Genomic DNA, 16,461 nt, shown 5'->3' with positions numbered 1-16,461 from the left:
ACCCTGTGTGTTGTCAGTTTTTAAAGTTACCATCACAGCAGCTGACATTTTTAAATTTGTTTCGTTGGTTTACTCGGAGAAAATCGTTTACCAGGTGAAATAAAAAGCAGTGTGCTTTTCCCGACATAAAAAGCCCGCCGGGACTGAGCGGAGGGCTCCTGCCTGCTGCCCTCTGCTGGGGCTGCTCCTGCTGGTGCTCCCAAAGGCCACTCGCCTCTTGAGTTTCTTATCAGAAAACATACGTTTGTAACCGGGTATTTATTTGCTTCATGTTTTAAAAAATTGAATCTGGGCGCATCACACACCTTTGGGGCAGTGTGCCTGGAAGCTCAATGTCATTGTGATGGAGACTCATTTAAAGCCCGTGTCTGCAGGCTGGGCTGTGCTGCCGTGCCCTTGCTGACGGTGCTTTCCCCGCTCTGACAGGTCCTGCGCTCCGTGCTGCTGTTCCCGACCATCGAGCGCATGGCTCAGTCCCCGCAGGGCAAGCTCATGACGCCCCTGCTGTGCAAGCTCCGCTACGCTCTCTACATGCCCGTGTTCCTGCTCTCCTTCCTCCCCGAGGGAGTCAAGGCCTCCCTGGTGAGGTTTGCACTGCGGGGGATGAAGACCTGTGACGAGTCTTCAATAACAACCTCCATAAATCTCTTCAGTGTCGACTGCATTGGTGAGCACCTTTTCTGTGTTAAACCTTTTTTTGTATTTTTCTCATTTAGTAAATGTTGATTTAGTTTTTTAATATTAAAGCATGAGTTTTTTTTCTAAAATTAAGACCATCGGTACAGGAAAGTCTCATAAGAGTAAAGTAAAAAAAAAATCTTAAAGGCAAAATAACAAAATATTTTCACAAAGAATATATATTTCTTAAGCAAACTGACCTATACTACTGACGTGATTTCTCATGTGATTAAAACATGCTTTTTACAATCTACTTTATGTGACTTACGTCTGCTTGCTTTTTACATTTCATTCATATTGGATGGTGAATGTAAACCAGTAATCAGTTTCACAAAGAGTTCTTTGCATCTGTTTTTATTAAGCTGTTTTACCCAGCTGTATGGACTCTGTCATCTGAACTGGAATATTGGTAAATGCAGAGAAGGACTTTCAGCCTACAAAGACTCACAGAAGTTACTTTATGCACTGAATTTCAGCACTTTTTTGGGCACAAAGAGAATGATTAACGCTCCTCCGGTGCATATTGTACATATATTTTACACATTCTAGCAAGAGAAACAACTTTAAGAAGCAGAATAATTTCAGATATATTATGTTAAGTGTAGAATGAAAACCAGAACGTGAATTGTGCTATACTCCAGGTATTTTGGTAAGTTAACAGTTTAAAACAATTTGGAATTGAATTGACATGCTAACGCAGTAATAATAGCAAGAAGGAAGTTTTGATTGCATTAATAGTTGTAAAAACACATTCCTACATTTCCAGTTGGGCTCTGTCTTCTATCAGTTAAATTTTACTTACTAATCATCCAAACAGATGTGCCAGAGTAACTGGGATTGCAGTGAGGGGCTGTGCCTTTCATGGATCTGTGGCTCTGTGTGGGAAGCTCCTTGTAGGACTGTACACAGACCAAAAGCAGGATGGGTTTGTGCTGCCAGCCTGGGCAGCTCCACTTTTGTTGTACAGACTGGACATAATGACAGTCACTCCCTTGCAGTGCCCTGTGCCTGACAAAAGCAGGCTCCTGCTTGATAATACACATTTCTGATTGAACTCCTATAGTTTGTTGCTTGAGTTCCTATTAATTGATGACAGTTTCGTGGTGACCAAGGAGAAAGCAAGCATGCAGTTATACCTGCAGGAGGTGTTCAAGTGTCTTCCTTTGATAGTTTTGTCTCAGAAAAAGGTATGTGGGGGTCTGTGAGGTCACATCTCCACAAGCCAGGAATCCTTCTCTGGTCCCCACAGATAAACTTTTACCTCTAAAATACAGGTTATACACAGCCAGGGTTGTATTGGAAATGGTCCTTGGCCTGTGTTAACCTCCAAAAAAGCAGGGCCAGCCATTGTTTGTATGTGTTGTTTGGCCCAGGCCACACGGCAGCGGCAGGAATAATTGAACAGAACGGATTTTGTGTTCTGCTGTTGGAGGCTGACCCTCTGAGCTCTTTAGTCCCCAGGTGAATGAGCCGGGTTGATGTGTGCCTGTCAGCCTGTTATAATTTCCTCTGTGTACCAGTGTCTGACCTGTGTCCTAGCTGTAAGGTAAATGGAGGCAAGACACCGGGCTGAAGGCTCTTCACTCATGGGATGTGTTCTCTGACTGTTTTCAGTTTGTTGCCTGAATTAATTCCACCAGAATGAAAACCCCTGGGATCCAAAGTCTTGTAAAACTTGCATAAACAGGCCTTATTGATGCAAGTTCTTTTGGGCTTGTGATAGCATCTCTCTCAAGTATAATTCCCCTTTGGTTTGCATCTTTGGAAACTGATGGTGTTTTACAGCCCAGTGACTCAGGACCACATGCATGGATTAATAATCTTTGAGCATCCGGATATTGCCTGTTAACCTTCTCTTTTATTGTTTGAGGACAATAGAAAATGTTACCATTCAGCAAAAATTTGCTAAATCTAGCACAACAACTGAGTGTGTCTTATGAGACTGCTCATCTGTGAAGCCTCTGAATTTGTGGTAGATGCTTTTCTGAACATTTCCTTTTCCTCTTATAAATTACTAGATATAGTTCAGAAACATTCAGCAAATGAGGTTGTTTCTTCTCTCCAGGAAGGTTGCATGTCAACTCATTAAAAATATGCATATTGCCTTTGGCATGTAACTCTGTTGCATTACTGTAATTGTAAAAAAAGCTGTGATTAAGGGCAGAAAAGATGGTAAAAGTTTCCTTAAATCTAATACGTCCGTTAAAACAAACCAACCTGCCAGGGATTTGTTACCACATCCAAAGCTTAGTCACAACAATGTTTCCTCTCCTCTGAAAGGAAATGAGATTTGAAAGCTTAATTAGAGAAGAACTCTAAGACCAAGTGCTTCTCCCATTGACACTGAGTGTGAAAAGCTCCATTTGGTTGCTGCAGGATCAGGCCCTTGGCTGAAAGAATCAGTGAAGGAAGAATTACATTACCTACTATTGCCCCACAGTTCCAAATCATGTTTGTCCCTGCTTCTTATCCAAACACATCTTTCTGTTGTTCTAACTCCATAGTTGATGATATATGGAAGCCCCAGTTACACAGCAAAAGGAATTGTGATGACACTGTCCAGAAAGGGAACATAATAGAATGTCTTGTCCCAGAGAGGAAACAGCCCAGAAGGAGAAAAGACAGCAGGGACTGTAAAGAAGATGGATTGTAAGGAAGGAGGGGAACATACGGTGTATAAATAATAAAGAACCTGTAAGAAACAAGCAAAAGGGGCTGAAGGGCCTTTGCTTACCTGGTTTAACTTCTAGCAAAGATATCTTAGGACAGAAAAAGCATTACAATGAACAAACAAGCATTTGGGTACTTGTATTTATGAACTTAGGAGATGAATAGACAGAAATATTGAACATTAGTGACCCTGACTTATCTGAAACATTGTCACTCTGTTTATTCAGGCTTGCAAAACAAGGCTACCCCTATCTAACACAGCAGTGGTGGTTCTACAAATCAAGTATAGTCCTGCAGTGCTGGAATACTTTGGCACTCCAGTGCCCTGAAATTTGTAAACATTTTTTTGGTGACAGATGCCAGTAGCAGACTTACAGTGACAGTAAACCATTCTATCTACATGGAACAGGATTTATTGTCCAGCCGTTTGACTGGCAAACTTCCTCCATTTGTTTCTGTAAAATTTCCACAAAAGCACAGACATTACATAATGGGTAAACACTGCACAGCTTTTTCAAGGGGCAGGCTCACAGGTCAGAGGTTAATGTCTGGATGACAGGGAAGATACAGATAAGCACAATAGCAAGAAAAACCTCTAACTGGCCCAAATGAGGTGGGCCCTTTGTGATCTTGAACCTGTGACTTCCCTGGAGGAATCTCCCTGTTTGTTTAACCTGGTCGGGGAGCAGGGGAGCACTGCAGCCTGGGGCAGGGGGAGGTCTGCTTTGTACTGTTGGGGCAGGTTAGGAAGGAGGGGACTCAGAAGCCTGAAACAAGGCAATTAGGCTGTCACATGAGTGAAAGCTGGAAAGAAGAGATGCCTAGTTAATTTAAGCATCCAACAGAAGTTGTAAAACAAATAATTAAGATAAAACTCTAGAGTTGTGTTTCAAATTTTATCTTGTTCCAAGTGTGGAAACATTCAGATTTCATGTGGAATGTTTAAATTTCCCTTGTTTTACAGAGGAAAAAGGGGCTATGGCAGTTTCAGTCACTCCACAGGACTGTAAAGGAAGCAAGTCCCAGCTGAAGTATTGAGGCTTGTCTCCCAGCAGTAGCTGCTTCTCCCTGTCAGTTGTACAGGATGACTAAATGAAATCCCTGAGGTGCCAGAGAGTAAAAGGTTTTATTGTGGGATAAATTTTACACAACTAAAAAATAGCACCTTTGAGATAAATTTACATCAAAAGCCAGTAAAATGTAAGCTTCCAGTTGCTATGAAAATGGAACATGACTCAAGTTATTTTAAAAGTTTATTTCGAGGAAGCCAACTGGGAGGTAGCATTCTGGTTTTGAACTACCCAGCCTCAGGAGTTATCATGGCTTGAGATCTGTTTCTTTTCCAATTCTTTTTATTTATCAGAGAGATTTGAAGTGTCACATTATGATTGGTCTTCATCTGATCACTATGAACATCATGCTGGCTGAGTAGCTGGCTTTAAAGCAGGAAAGGCAAATCACACCCTGCAATGACTGGTGCATTTTACTGATCACAGAGGGACTCCCTCTACTAGAAACCAAAAGCAGAGGGAGATAAATGCCACTCAGAATCTACTGACTGTTCTTTTTGCTTCAGATACCAGAAAACAATGTGTTCTATGCAGCTTTTACCCTTGCTGCTAGGACAGTCAGATATCTCATACTTTGTCTGCAGTAGAATTTACAGCTGCTTATTTCTAGTGAGAGTCCTGTGGTTTGGTTCCTGCCTTCTTTGAAAACACATTTTACATTTTCACCTCAATTTCCTGACAAGTAGGATGGGAAATTTTTTGGAGTTCTTTTTCTGGGACTGAAGTGCTGAGGAAATACCCATCCAATTAAAATACTTGGGTAAGGACAGTGCATCGTGTTGTGTTCATGGAACTCAGTAGCACCTCCACCTATTCTGCTTGTATTTTTCAGATATAAAAACCAGTGCTTAAGGTATTAGGTAAGCACTTGATAAAAATCTTCACATGAAATGGTGAAATAAGAGGTTTTTTCCCCTGAAAAAATGTTTTAAAAAGCTATGTAATTGCACAGCTAAAAATTTCATTTACTTTTCTTTCTTGCTCTGCTTTTTAAATTAAAATGCAACAGAAGTTAGGATGAGCAGTTGGAAATTCAGCATAGGAGGGCATAGTTCTATTGATTTTGATTTTGTTTTACAGAAAAAAAATCAGAAGAGCTCTGCCTTCCATGCTGAATGGAATAAAACTCATCCATTGAGGCATGCACAGCCAAGGAGGATATGCACATTATGTACTCATCTAGGTTTTATTTTTCAAATGCTGAACCACCATGTTTAAAAAAGAACCCAGTGTTCAAGACAATGGATGAGCTATTGGCCAGCATCACACAGCTGGTCAGCAGTAGAACTCTATATAGACCTGCATCCCAGGGCTGCAAGTTGATCTACTGAACCTGCCTAGCCACTAGTTTAACCTAAAAATACAGATATGGATGTTAGTCATGAGCAGCTTCCCCAAACCACACTGGCCAGACAGGCTGGAGCATACAGCACATTTTAAAATAGAGACAGAAACTGATACCACAGAGGATTTCAGTAGCACCTTGCAATCTCACACCTACATCTTTACCATCCTACCATCATAGTAGGCAGGAGAATAAGAGCTTTCCCTACACTCTGGGCACTGGGTAACTGGGCAGATCTTTGAACCCAGACCAGGACATTTTCAAGTTGGTTTTCCAGGCTGATGGAAATCCAAGTCCTGATAGTAAAAAGTGATTGCTTTATTTCTTCTGATGAATGTACATTGTAGATAACTTCTGGCTACAATGCAGAAACCATTTCAAGGTTGTTTTATATTTAAATATGTGTAGAATTTCAGACATGATAGATAGCCAGACAAAATTTCATGGTGAACAGAAATTACTGACATGGTACATAAATTCCATCTACATAAACTAAACCATGCTACATCTGTGCAGCATAGTGCAGTATATCACAGGTGGGCAGAAACAGTGCAGCTCAGCAGGTCTCCTCTCTTCTTATGTGCATTCTTTGATGCTCAGTGGGACAGAAAGAGGCCAGAAATGATACAACAAATACTCTCTCCCTCTTCACTTACATCTGATTAATTAGTGTTCAAGAGAAGTCTGTCCTGAAATCAGGTAACTCTACAGCTGTCTCCTGCAAGATGTTTCTTGCCCCTCTGAATTTGCTCTGCCAGAGGTCTGCTTTAGGTAGCCCAGCAGCCTGGCCCAGTGTGCAAAACCCTCTGGTCCTGCAGCATTTCTCAGCAGGCTCTTGTGTGCTGTCAGAGCTGAGTCCTATCCACTTCTGACATTTTAAGTGATGATCGTAATATGTGTTTCTGCAAAGTGTTTAAGAGCGTGTTTCCTTACCTGTGGAAACTCAGTAATATTTTATCACCTGCTTCACAGGAAAAGGTGCCAAAGAATAACAGTCTTTAATATTTTCATGTTTCCTTTGCTACTGTTTATTTTCCTGTGTGATGCCTGACTAAAATGTTTGTTTAATGTAGTCGGACAACTCACCTTACCAAGGCAGCACTTCAGCTGATGGAAAAACCTCACATCTGCTCTATTCTTTTTTTTGAGTGAATAAACTTTTCCTTATTTCAGAGTAGGATGCTCATATTAAATTACTGGAGGAAGGCAATGACTTTTATGTATTTATAGTCCTATTTATTTATTAATCTGCTTCATAATTTACCCCATTTCCAAAAGAAAGAAAGATGTTTAATGAGGACTTTTATTACTTGCAAAAGCTTTTACTTTCCTGTGAAAGCCTTATGAAAATAATAGTAATAATGTGGAAATTTCTCATTTGGTCTGTTTTGGTTAATTATTCCTCTCTTTCTTCTTGGGGGGAAAACCTAACATAAAAACTCCCATCATAAATATTACTCATAAGGCGTGAATGTTTTGATAGTGGAACTGCTGATCATTTCCATGAAATGTGAGGCACAGTTGGGATTTAGTTGGGGAAGGGGAGATTGTTTATTCACCCCTGGCGAGGCTTCATTCCCCAGGGACATGATTTACGCCCACAAATTTGCAGTGAGTCTAATGATGTGTTGCAAATGGCATGAAAAAGGAAGAGGTAACATCAACAAAGCAGAAAGGATGTTGAAAATAAGTATATGCCAGTGAAGTGCTACCAGCTACAGTTGCTTTGTGTTAAACTATGCCAGACAGTTATCTGCAAATTGGCACTTTATTTTTCCTGGGCCAATACAAACACCCCTGAATTCAGGGGAAGGACTCCCTTCTGCAGTAGGCTCATGCCTTTTGAATGAGACGTGTCTGCCAAAACTCCCCCAAGGAATATCTGAAGTAGAATTCATGGCTCTGATATAACTTGTGTTTACTGGTTAGAAATTTACCTTGATTCAGTGAGCTCCTTCATCATGCAGTACCAGCAAAGCACTTAAACTCATGCTAAATCCATCCCCATGGGTAAACTCTAGACATTTGTGTCTTGGAATAAGTTTTTTTTTTTCTGAAAATGACATTTACAAAGCTGGTAATTAATTTAGTACCTGAAGGGGACTAAAGGGGACTGAAGGGGACACTGGTTTGGATTTAATTTCTATGATCAGCTAAAACAATATGGCAATCCACTTTGCTGCTGCTCCTTGTCATGAAGATGTCCCCCAGCATTTGTAATTCTATAATGTGACAATATTGACAAGAAGACAATTCCTACAGAATCTTCATGGATCTGGGAAGGAAATGCTGGCTTTTCTTAAGCAAACCCAGTGGCACAAGAGATTGCTTGCTGCTTAGTGCGAAGGTCAGGTCTATTTAAAGTGAGCTTTAAAAGTAATGGATTATATTTATGAAGTACAAAGTGATATAGCTTTGACTCTTATGAGTCAAAGCCACTCCAGTTGTAAGAATGTTCACCTTTTTCAAAGGATGTGTGATTCAGATGTTCAATTTCATGAGGCTTCCTCAATAAAGAATCAGGATCAGGTCCCAGTCCAGAAGGTCACTTAAATTGACCTCCATGTAGCTACTCCCAGGCTGGACCCCTGTCTAGCCAAGCAGGGTAATCCCGTAGAGCTCAGGCAGGAACGGCAGGGTGGAGATGCTGAATTGCTGCAGGCAGTGTCCATCCTGGCCATTCCTTATGGACTGAGCACCACCTGCAGCAGACCCTTCTGTGTCCCTCTTGCAGGGTAAGAGCAGACACTTTCAATAACCAAAGTCTGGACGCTGGCAGAAATCCCAGCGTCACAGCCATCTGCCACGGTATGTGAGAGGTTAAGCTGGAGATGAATTTTTCTACCTAAGGGACAGTTCTATCATTTGAAGATGGTGGGAGTTGTTCCAAAGTAACTTCAGGCAGTATTAAGCCTGTGGACACTTCAGTTTTCCATCACATATGCCACTTCATCTGCACATGCTTCATCACACAAAGTAAATGAGTGTTTTTCACACTCCCCAACAAAGCATCTATTGTTTGCAAAGCACCTGGGTGTAATTGTTGAATAACTTTTTATTTTTGCCTTTAGCCTGTTCTCTGCTTTCTCAAACACAGCTGGCTGATTTTCTTGTATAGTTCTGATCTTCCTGCAACTGTAGCACCAAGCAGATTGGAGAAGCCCATCCATAACAATTGCAGCTGTTTCTGCCTATTTGTGTCCATCATGGTTATACATTAACTGCTATGTTTGCATTCTAAATTCAAGTGTAAACTTAAGCAGACCCCAAAGTCAATATTTATATCTTGTAAACCTCTAAACATCAACATTTTATCTAATGTGTCTGTGCATGTGTGGAAGCACATGTTCCTGCATTAGTCATCCTTGATACAAAGCAGTTCCTTCTGTTTGATGTTTTAAACAATAAGTTATACGATATTTCCAAGATTGCTGTTGGCAATAATTACTGGTAGAAAATATGTTTTCCTCATAGGAAATTACAGTGCTGTTTGGTATTATTAGTTCTTACCACTGTTTTCTGACTCCTTCAGAGGAATGACAGAGATTGCTTCCTCAAGAGCAAAGGATAAACTGGAAATGAAACTAATGTTACACTTCACTGAAGAACCTTACAGTAAGACAGGCAACTTACCAGGAAAAAAATGTGATCAGATAGTAGTATGTTTCTTGAGGTAAACTTATTTTCAAAAATTCAGTCAACTCTGCAGGTCATTTTGATACAATTGCAGCATTAAGAGCTGTATTGCAGCATGTCGAAGTTCAGATGAACTGCGCAGCACATGAAAATCACAGACTCACAGAGTGGTTTGTTTTGGAAAGGACCTTAAAGATGACCCAGTTCTAACCCCCCTGCTGTGGGCAGGGACACTTTCCGTTAGAAAAGGCTGCTCAAAGCCCCATCCAACCTGTCCTTGAACACTTCCAGGGATAGGGCACCCACAGCTTCCCTAGACAACCCATTCCAGTGTCTCACCACCCTCACAGTATAAATTTATTGCTAATATCTAATCTAAACCTGCTCTCTATTGATTTAAAGCCATTCCATCTTGTCCTGTTACTTCAGACCTTTGTAAAATCCCTGTCAGCTCTCTTATAGCCCCATTAGGTATTGGAAGGTGCCATAAGGTCTCCCAGAGCCTTTGCTTCTCCAGTCTGAACAGTCCCAACTCTCAAGAGAGAGTCTTTGGCAATAATCGTCCTGTTAAAGTCAAATTATTTTATTCTTGTACCCTTTGCATGAAGTCCCTCAGAAGGACAAGAAAAACTCTGTGTGTGTATCTGCAACTTGATGTTCAGCAGTAACAATTTAGAAATAAACTGTAAAATCTGTGGAGCAGAAATGTTATTTTTCCTGATAGCCTAAGTAGCCTCTGAGATGCTGAAGCCAACTTGACTGAGGCCTTTTGCACTCCCATGCAGTATAACTCTTTCTTAGATACAGAAAAAAAAGATCCAGTCAGGCACTCAGGACTCTTTCCTTTCACTACAATTACTGGAAAATTATCAATTTAATTTTATATTGTCCAATTTACCTTTACAGAGGCCAGGGGTTGGAATTTAAAGTTGTCAGTGTGCATATTTAAAAATATTTCTGAAGCATTTTGTGATAATGGATTGTTGTGAAATTATCCTGCTATGAGGCAGATTTGCTAAAGGAGGCATCAGTTAAATTTTCTGGAAGAATGAGTCTAAGAATTTGTGGAGGTTTTGTGGAAGTCTCTTGTGTGACAGAAGAAAGCATCATTTCAGGCTTTTCCATGTCTGTATTGCCAGCACCTGACAAAAGATGTCCCCAGTCTCTGCATGGTCCTTTGCCAACACAAACAACAGTCTGAAGTAATAGCAGTAATAGAAATTAAATGGCAAATGGTGAAATAGCAGATTCATTCTGTGAAAAAAACTGACAGTAAATGATAGTTGTGTAAGGCAGAGCATCAGAAGTGTCCTGGGAAGCTGCAGTGTCAATATGGGAAAGAAAGATGTATGGAAACAAACTGTAGAGAGCAAGAGACTAATGACAGGGTAATGAGGTTGCTTGTTTTTCACAGGGCATAAGACTTGGCTGTTGAAATCACTCTGCTTCCTCAAAGGAATATTTTCAAGTATGCACAGTGGTTGGAGCACTTTCAATCAGACCAGTGTCATGGGAACTTTGGCTTCCTTAGCCATGGAAAGGTGATTAACATTGAAACATTTAGTAAAGGATGCTTGATGATGAATTCAAGGGAAAAGATAAAAAATCCCTCTGTATATCACTGTGAGAAAATTTGTGCTCATGAATGATGTGAAATTATGGTGGAGAAAGAAAATCATAAGGGAAAAAAGGACTACTGGAAGGTGGTAGATGTGGCAGGTGATGTGCAGGTGATGTAAATTTCTAAAGTATGGAAAATAAGATCACATTGCAAATCTTTAAAAATCATCAAAATGTTTAGTTAATTGTCTTAACAGACAGGTGAGAGAACTGACAGAGCTGGGATATCAATATGAAGGGATCTAACACTCTTGGGAAAGAAGAGGAGGGAGAAAGGAGGAGGATGGATGTGCTTGTCTTTGCATCCACATATTAAAGACAAGAGACCTGTTGAATATTACATCCACCAGAGCTGACAGATGGACAGATGGATTTAAGGGACTTCTAAGAAAATTTGGAGGTATCCAAAGTGCAATATGTAATGTGGTTGATGGTTGTAGAGGAGGAAATATACTGTTCAGCTACTTCTCACAGTGCATTGATTTACATATATATATATATATATAATATATGTAATAGAGCAGAAAAGCAATTGGCAGAGAATATATGGCAGTTTGATACAGAGCATTTGAAGTTGAGGCAGATTGGCTTTTTTACAAAAGGGTAATAGCTGTGCTAGACATTTACAACATAAAGCTCTATTCACTCACTTATCCCCTTAAAATCCTGCCATAGTCAGTGGAGAAATTGGTAACACTTGGCTAATCTGTCTTGGTCAGTATTTAAGGATGAGATGAACCATGTGCTTTCATCTGACTGTGAAGAAAGAAAAAGTAGGCTTTACATACCCACACTTAATCAGGTGAATCCTATGACAAGTATAAAATAGAGTTGTTTAGACTGAACAGGAGACAACTGAAGAACATAGAAAGTGTTTTCAAGGAAAGGGCAGTAATTTAAGTTACATGTCCATGGTAGATGAGGTAGTATATAATGGAGTACATTGCAACAAAAGTGATTCAGATTAGATTTTAGTTAATCATATGAGCAGAATTCTAGATGGGATTTCCTATGAAGATAATGAAACTTTCATCATGAGTGCTTCCTAATGACAGGATGCATAAGTTCCTGCTGAAAATAACATAGTACCATTGATTCATTTTAAGAAAAAGACCAATGGAGATCCCTTCCAGCCCTGTAATGTCATACACACTGATTAAATAGACAAGAGTAGCATTGAGAATTTCAGAACCCTTAACGAGGGACAGTTTACCAGAGAAGAACCAAGCAAAACAGGTGAACAGATGCAACATAGAATGATTGAGGAAACCCAAATAAAGGTGAAGCATGCCTAATGTCAGACATTAGTTAAAAGCAAATATAAAAGTTTATAATGTGACTGAATTCTGGTATGGTTTCAGCCTTCTCCAGTTCTCCAGCTATTCAGACTCAGTTGAGTTAGCATTGCCATGCATCGTCCCCATAAGCAGTTTGAGTAGGGGAAGAATCTAATTCTGTGCAAACAAGCCATTCTATTCCACTTGGCCTCAGGGCCTCAGAATAGTTTCTGGCTCCATTTCATACACTGGTGCAGATACAGCCTACATTTGTACCTGCAAAAGCAGCAACAGTCTGATTGTTGAAAACAGAGTGGAAGTTTGACTTCACAATTGTCAAAGCAGAAGCTGGGAAAGTGCATTTTGTGTTGGCAGAAGAGTAAGACTAGGAAAGGCTTTTTACAAAGCTGTTGATCAGTGAAGGGACAAAGGACTATCAAAAGCAAACCAATGTGGAAATATGTGCTTTACAGCCTGGCCTTTATGGAACAATTTAGTAAAATTTTCTATAACCAGTAAGTACTTGATGAAGTTACAATGAAAGGCACCATCATTTTCCAAACCATCAAGCCATGTCTGGGAAAACTATACTATGCATTGGGTTTAAGAACAAACCTGTAATGCTCTAATGTCAAAGAAGGGCAAACTAATAAAGAGCTTTGATCAGACTTCTATGTAAGAAATGTGGAATAACTAAGTAAATTGTAGCCACTCTTCAATTTTTTATTTCAAGTCTAGTAGAACTGATGTTCAGTACTTGTAATAATACACTAAACAAGAATGGTTTTTTAAGAAATAGTGAGAAATATTGCTGAAAATTAGCTCAAAATTAGATGAATATAAACACCATCATACTGAGAAATACTGTTGACTTACACAGGAAATAACAGCTGGAAATGAGGTCCAAAGTCCATCTTGCCTGGTCTCTCATTTCCAACAATAGTCAGAACAAAATGCTTCCAAGAAATAGGCAAAAATTCTGCAGTAGAAAAGTCTGCCAGTTAGTAAAGGCATTCTTCTTTGAGGTAAAGGCTTAAAGACCTGAGGCTTTTGTAGTTACAGCCTATAGCCCTAAATTATAGTATGTTTAGAGAATACTAATTATTTTTTGACCTCCAATGTCTTTGTCCTCTCTTGCTAATTTCTTGGCCTTGAGAGGTTCTTACTGTAATGGTTCTTACTGTAAAATTACTTTCCTTTCACATGTTGTTCTACTTCTTAATATTCCTTTATATTACAAATTATTTGCAAAATATTTTTAATAACTCAAGAATTCTCTACTGGGCCTGGCTGCACATCCGGTTTGTGGCTTTTAATCAGTAGTGAGCTGTCTTTCATGAAAAGACAGCCTCAAACACAAGGGAGGACAGAGACCAGCTGCAAAATATTGTTTTACTGAAGAATAAATGAATTAACTGAGTGACATTCAACCTGGAAAAATAAAGCTAATGGAATACATAAGAATTTTTTTTTAAGTATGTAAAGAATAGGTTCTCTATAGATGAGGAACAGAATCAAGTGTGCCAGAAGTAGTGGGTGGGTGAGCATGGCTAGGAAGGGTCTTAAAACTTTTGCTGCAGTCTCAGAATACCCTACAGAAGTACTGAGAATACCCACAGCCTGCAGCACAGGCACAAGGGGATCACTGATCTCTTACAAACCCCTTCAGTTCTTTATTCATTTCCTGGTGAAAAAAAGACAATATCTTAGTATGTGTGACCTTCACAAAACAGTGTAAGGTGTCTCTCCACTCTCTGTATTCATCTGCTTGAGGGGTTGGTTGATCTGAGTAGTGGCACCAGATTTTAATTTTGGAAGCATCATGAAAGCAGGGCCATGCTCTTCTTTTCCTCTGAATTTGTCCACTCTAGAAACTGTTACAGTATGTTCTTCAAGGTTGATGCTGCTGAAACTGTACTATCTGGACCTTGAAGTAAAAATTTGGCTTTATGTTTCTCCCTGTATCCATTGCAGAGCATAGCTCCTACTAACTTATAAAATAGAACAATATTTTGATGTGTAGGACTTAATAAATTTACACCTACAGCTGCAATCTTGTTGATAGAGTCAACATAATCTAAAGCCAGCAGCAGTGGGGAAATGAAGTGAGCTTGGGTAACCCTTTGTAGTCTTATGTTTGTCTGATGAACAAGCTACTAAAGAATGTGTGTGTGCATCCATTAAGTTGTCTAGATTGGGGCTATCTTCACAACCACTCATTTTTGTTGGAAAAGGAACTATTTTGATGATTTCCTGAAAACTCTTAGCCATTGAAGTTGAAAAGGATTTTTTCCCTTTGTTATTGTCACTTGTTTCATTAGTATGGCATCTCTTTCTGTCTATTCTTTCTATCACAGTAAATTCATTTCCTTAGCCCAGCAAAGAACACAGTATCATTTTTATGTAACTACTATACAGGCAAATTTATATTTATGTGTAAATTATATTTAAATAATAAAATAATATTTATGTAATTAATATACAGAGAAAACCAAACAGAGTGAGCTCTAGCCACAGCACTACAACACAGAGCTATTTTCAAATTAATCTAGGGCATGTATATCTCTGAAAGTTTATCAGGATTAAGTCAGAAATACATAACCTTTCGTATTTTATGGGTACGTGCACTGTGTTCAAGTAATTTTTTTTCAAGAATTCTTTCGATAAAGACATAGTTCCAGATCATCTCGAATTTTCTCAGGCAAGATAGTGTGACCCCTCAGTTTTGAGTGTGAGTTTATGATTAATTTAGCCCTAATCTAATTTTTTTTTTTTTTTTTTTTTTTTTTGCAAATAAGCAGGCAAATCTTCTTTGGATATTCAATAATCAAGCAAGATTTTAAAGACTTGAGGAAAAACACATAGTTCTGTACCAGTGCAGGAAATCTCTATTGCTTCACGAATCAAGTATAAAGTTTATCTGTCCTGAGTAAGAAATGTGTTTCTTCCCTGAAATTTGCACAACTTCCCAAGTTCTAACATAGATCTCTTGATACCCAGTGAGTCAGCAGATGAGAAATTCGTTTTGACTATGGTTCTAAAATCTTTAGAAAACAATGATAATAATTCTAGGCATGCATTTCTTAAAAATCAGGAAGTTTTCTATTTCACACATAGTTTTCTTGGCTACACTGTGGCTGTATCAATGTGTTTGAAGTTTAGCTCAATAGCTATAGGTATCCATCTAACAACTGGCTGCTTGAATTGGAGATTAAAGAACCCGAAGCATTGAAAAGCTTGATTGATTTCAGTCATTACTGTTTGTGAAAACTAATAATTTAGCTGAAGGATATTAAGTCCTTGCTGTGACACTTTGCATTAAAGAGCTACCAGTGATATAAAGCACTCTATTCTTTTCTGGATCCTTGATTTGAGTCCAATCAGGGTTCCTCTATCACAAAACCCTAACAAATAAATCAAATGCATTTTGGCACAGTTTGTCGTCTCTGCTTAGCAAATGTATGAGACTGAACTGACACTGATCCTTAATCACCTTTAATCCATGGAGAGGGAATGATCCTACCAGGGCAGGAAAAAGGTCACTGGCAGGATCATGGGGAGAAGCTAACTTGGCAGTAAATTTCATAAGCCTGACCTGGGAATAAATGAGGAGCTTTCATTTTCAAGGTAATCTGTGCATATAAAAGATCTGCAAAAGTTACAGGATTTTAAGGTGTTTATGTGTTAAAAACACAATAGCTATGGTATTTGTCTCTTTAAGCTTTGATTCACTTTTAAGCTCTTAGGCCTAATTGTTTGTAATATTTAATTAGCACTAGATTTTTTTTGTTACTAAATCTTGGTAACCTGGTTATGAATTACAAGGGGTATGAGCAGCTTGAGATGGAATAGAACATAATAAAAACACTTTGGGGGTTCCACAGTTGTCACCAGGTACCTTGGCCAGTTTTTGTAAGTTTGCAACCACATTTTTCTGTTTGTTTTGTAAGAAATAAACCTATATGAAGGAATATTTACAAAGGCTGTGATACTGAAAAAATTCATGTCATAAGCTTCACTTTCTGTGCTTTGGAATATCCCACTGACTCAGGCTGACTCATCATGCATCAGTCCAGTATATGGACTCCATTTGAAGGAGTGGGATTATACCATGAATATTAGGAACAAAGGCCACTCAAATTTGCGTTAGACTGTTAAACCAGAT

The 16,461-nt window shown here is 39.1% G+C and overlaps 1 protein-coding gene across 2 annotated transcripts in view; it reads left to right on the top strand.

Moving 5' to 3' along the window:
• The window catches only part of LDAH (lipid droplet associated hydrolase), a 112,242-nt gene that overhangs the window by 72,035 nt on the left and 23,746 nt on the right, over positions 1 to 16,461 (top strand). For both annotated transcript variants that reach the window (XM_018921240.3, XM_018921225.3), the window contains one exon: positions 427 to 667. In XM_018921240.3, coding sequence (XP_018776785.1) covers positions 427 to 667 — 241 coding nt within the window. The remainder of the gene's footprint in view (positions 1 to 426; positions 668 to 16,461) is intronic.

This window comes from Serinus canaria, chromosome 3 (assembly GCF_022539315.1).
Source record: "Serinus canaria isolate serCan28SL12 chromosome 3, serCan2020, whole genome shotgun sequence".
NCBI lineage: Eukaryota > Metazoa > Chordata > Aves > Passeriformes > Fringillidae > Serinus > Serinus canaria.
Note: the sequence above shows the minus strand (reverse complement) of the source record. Positions and strands in the feature narration are given on the sequence as shown.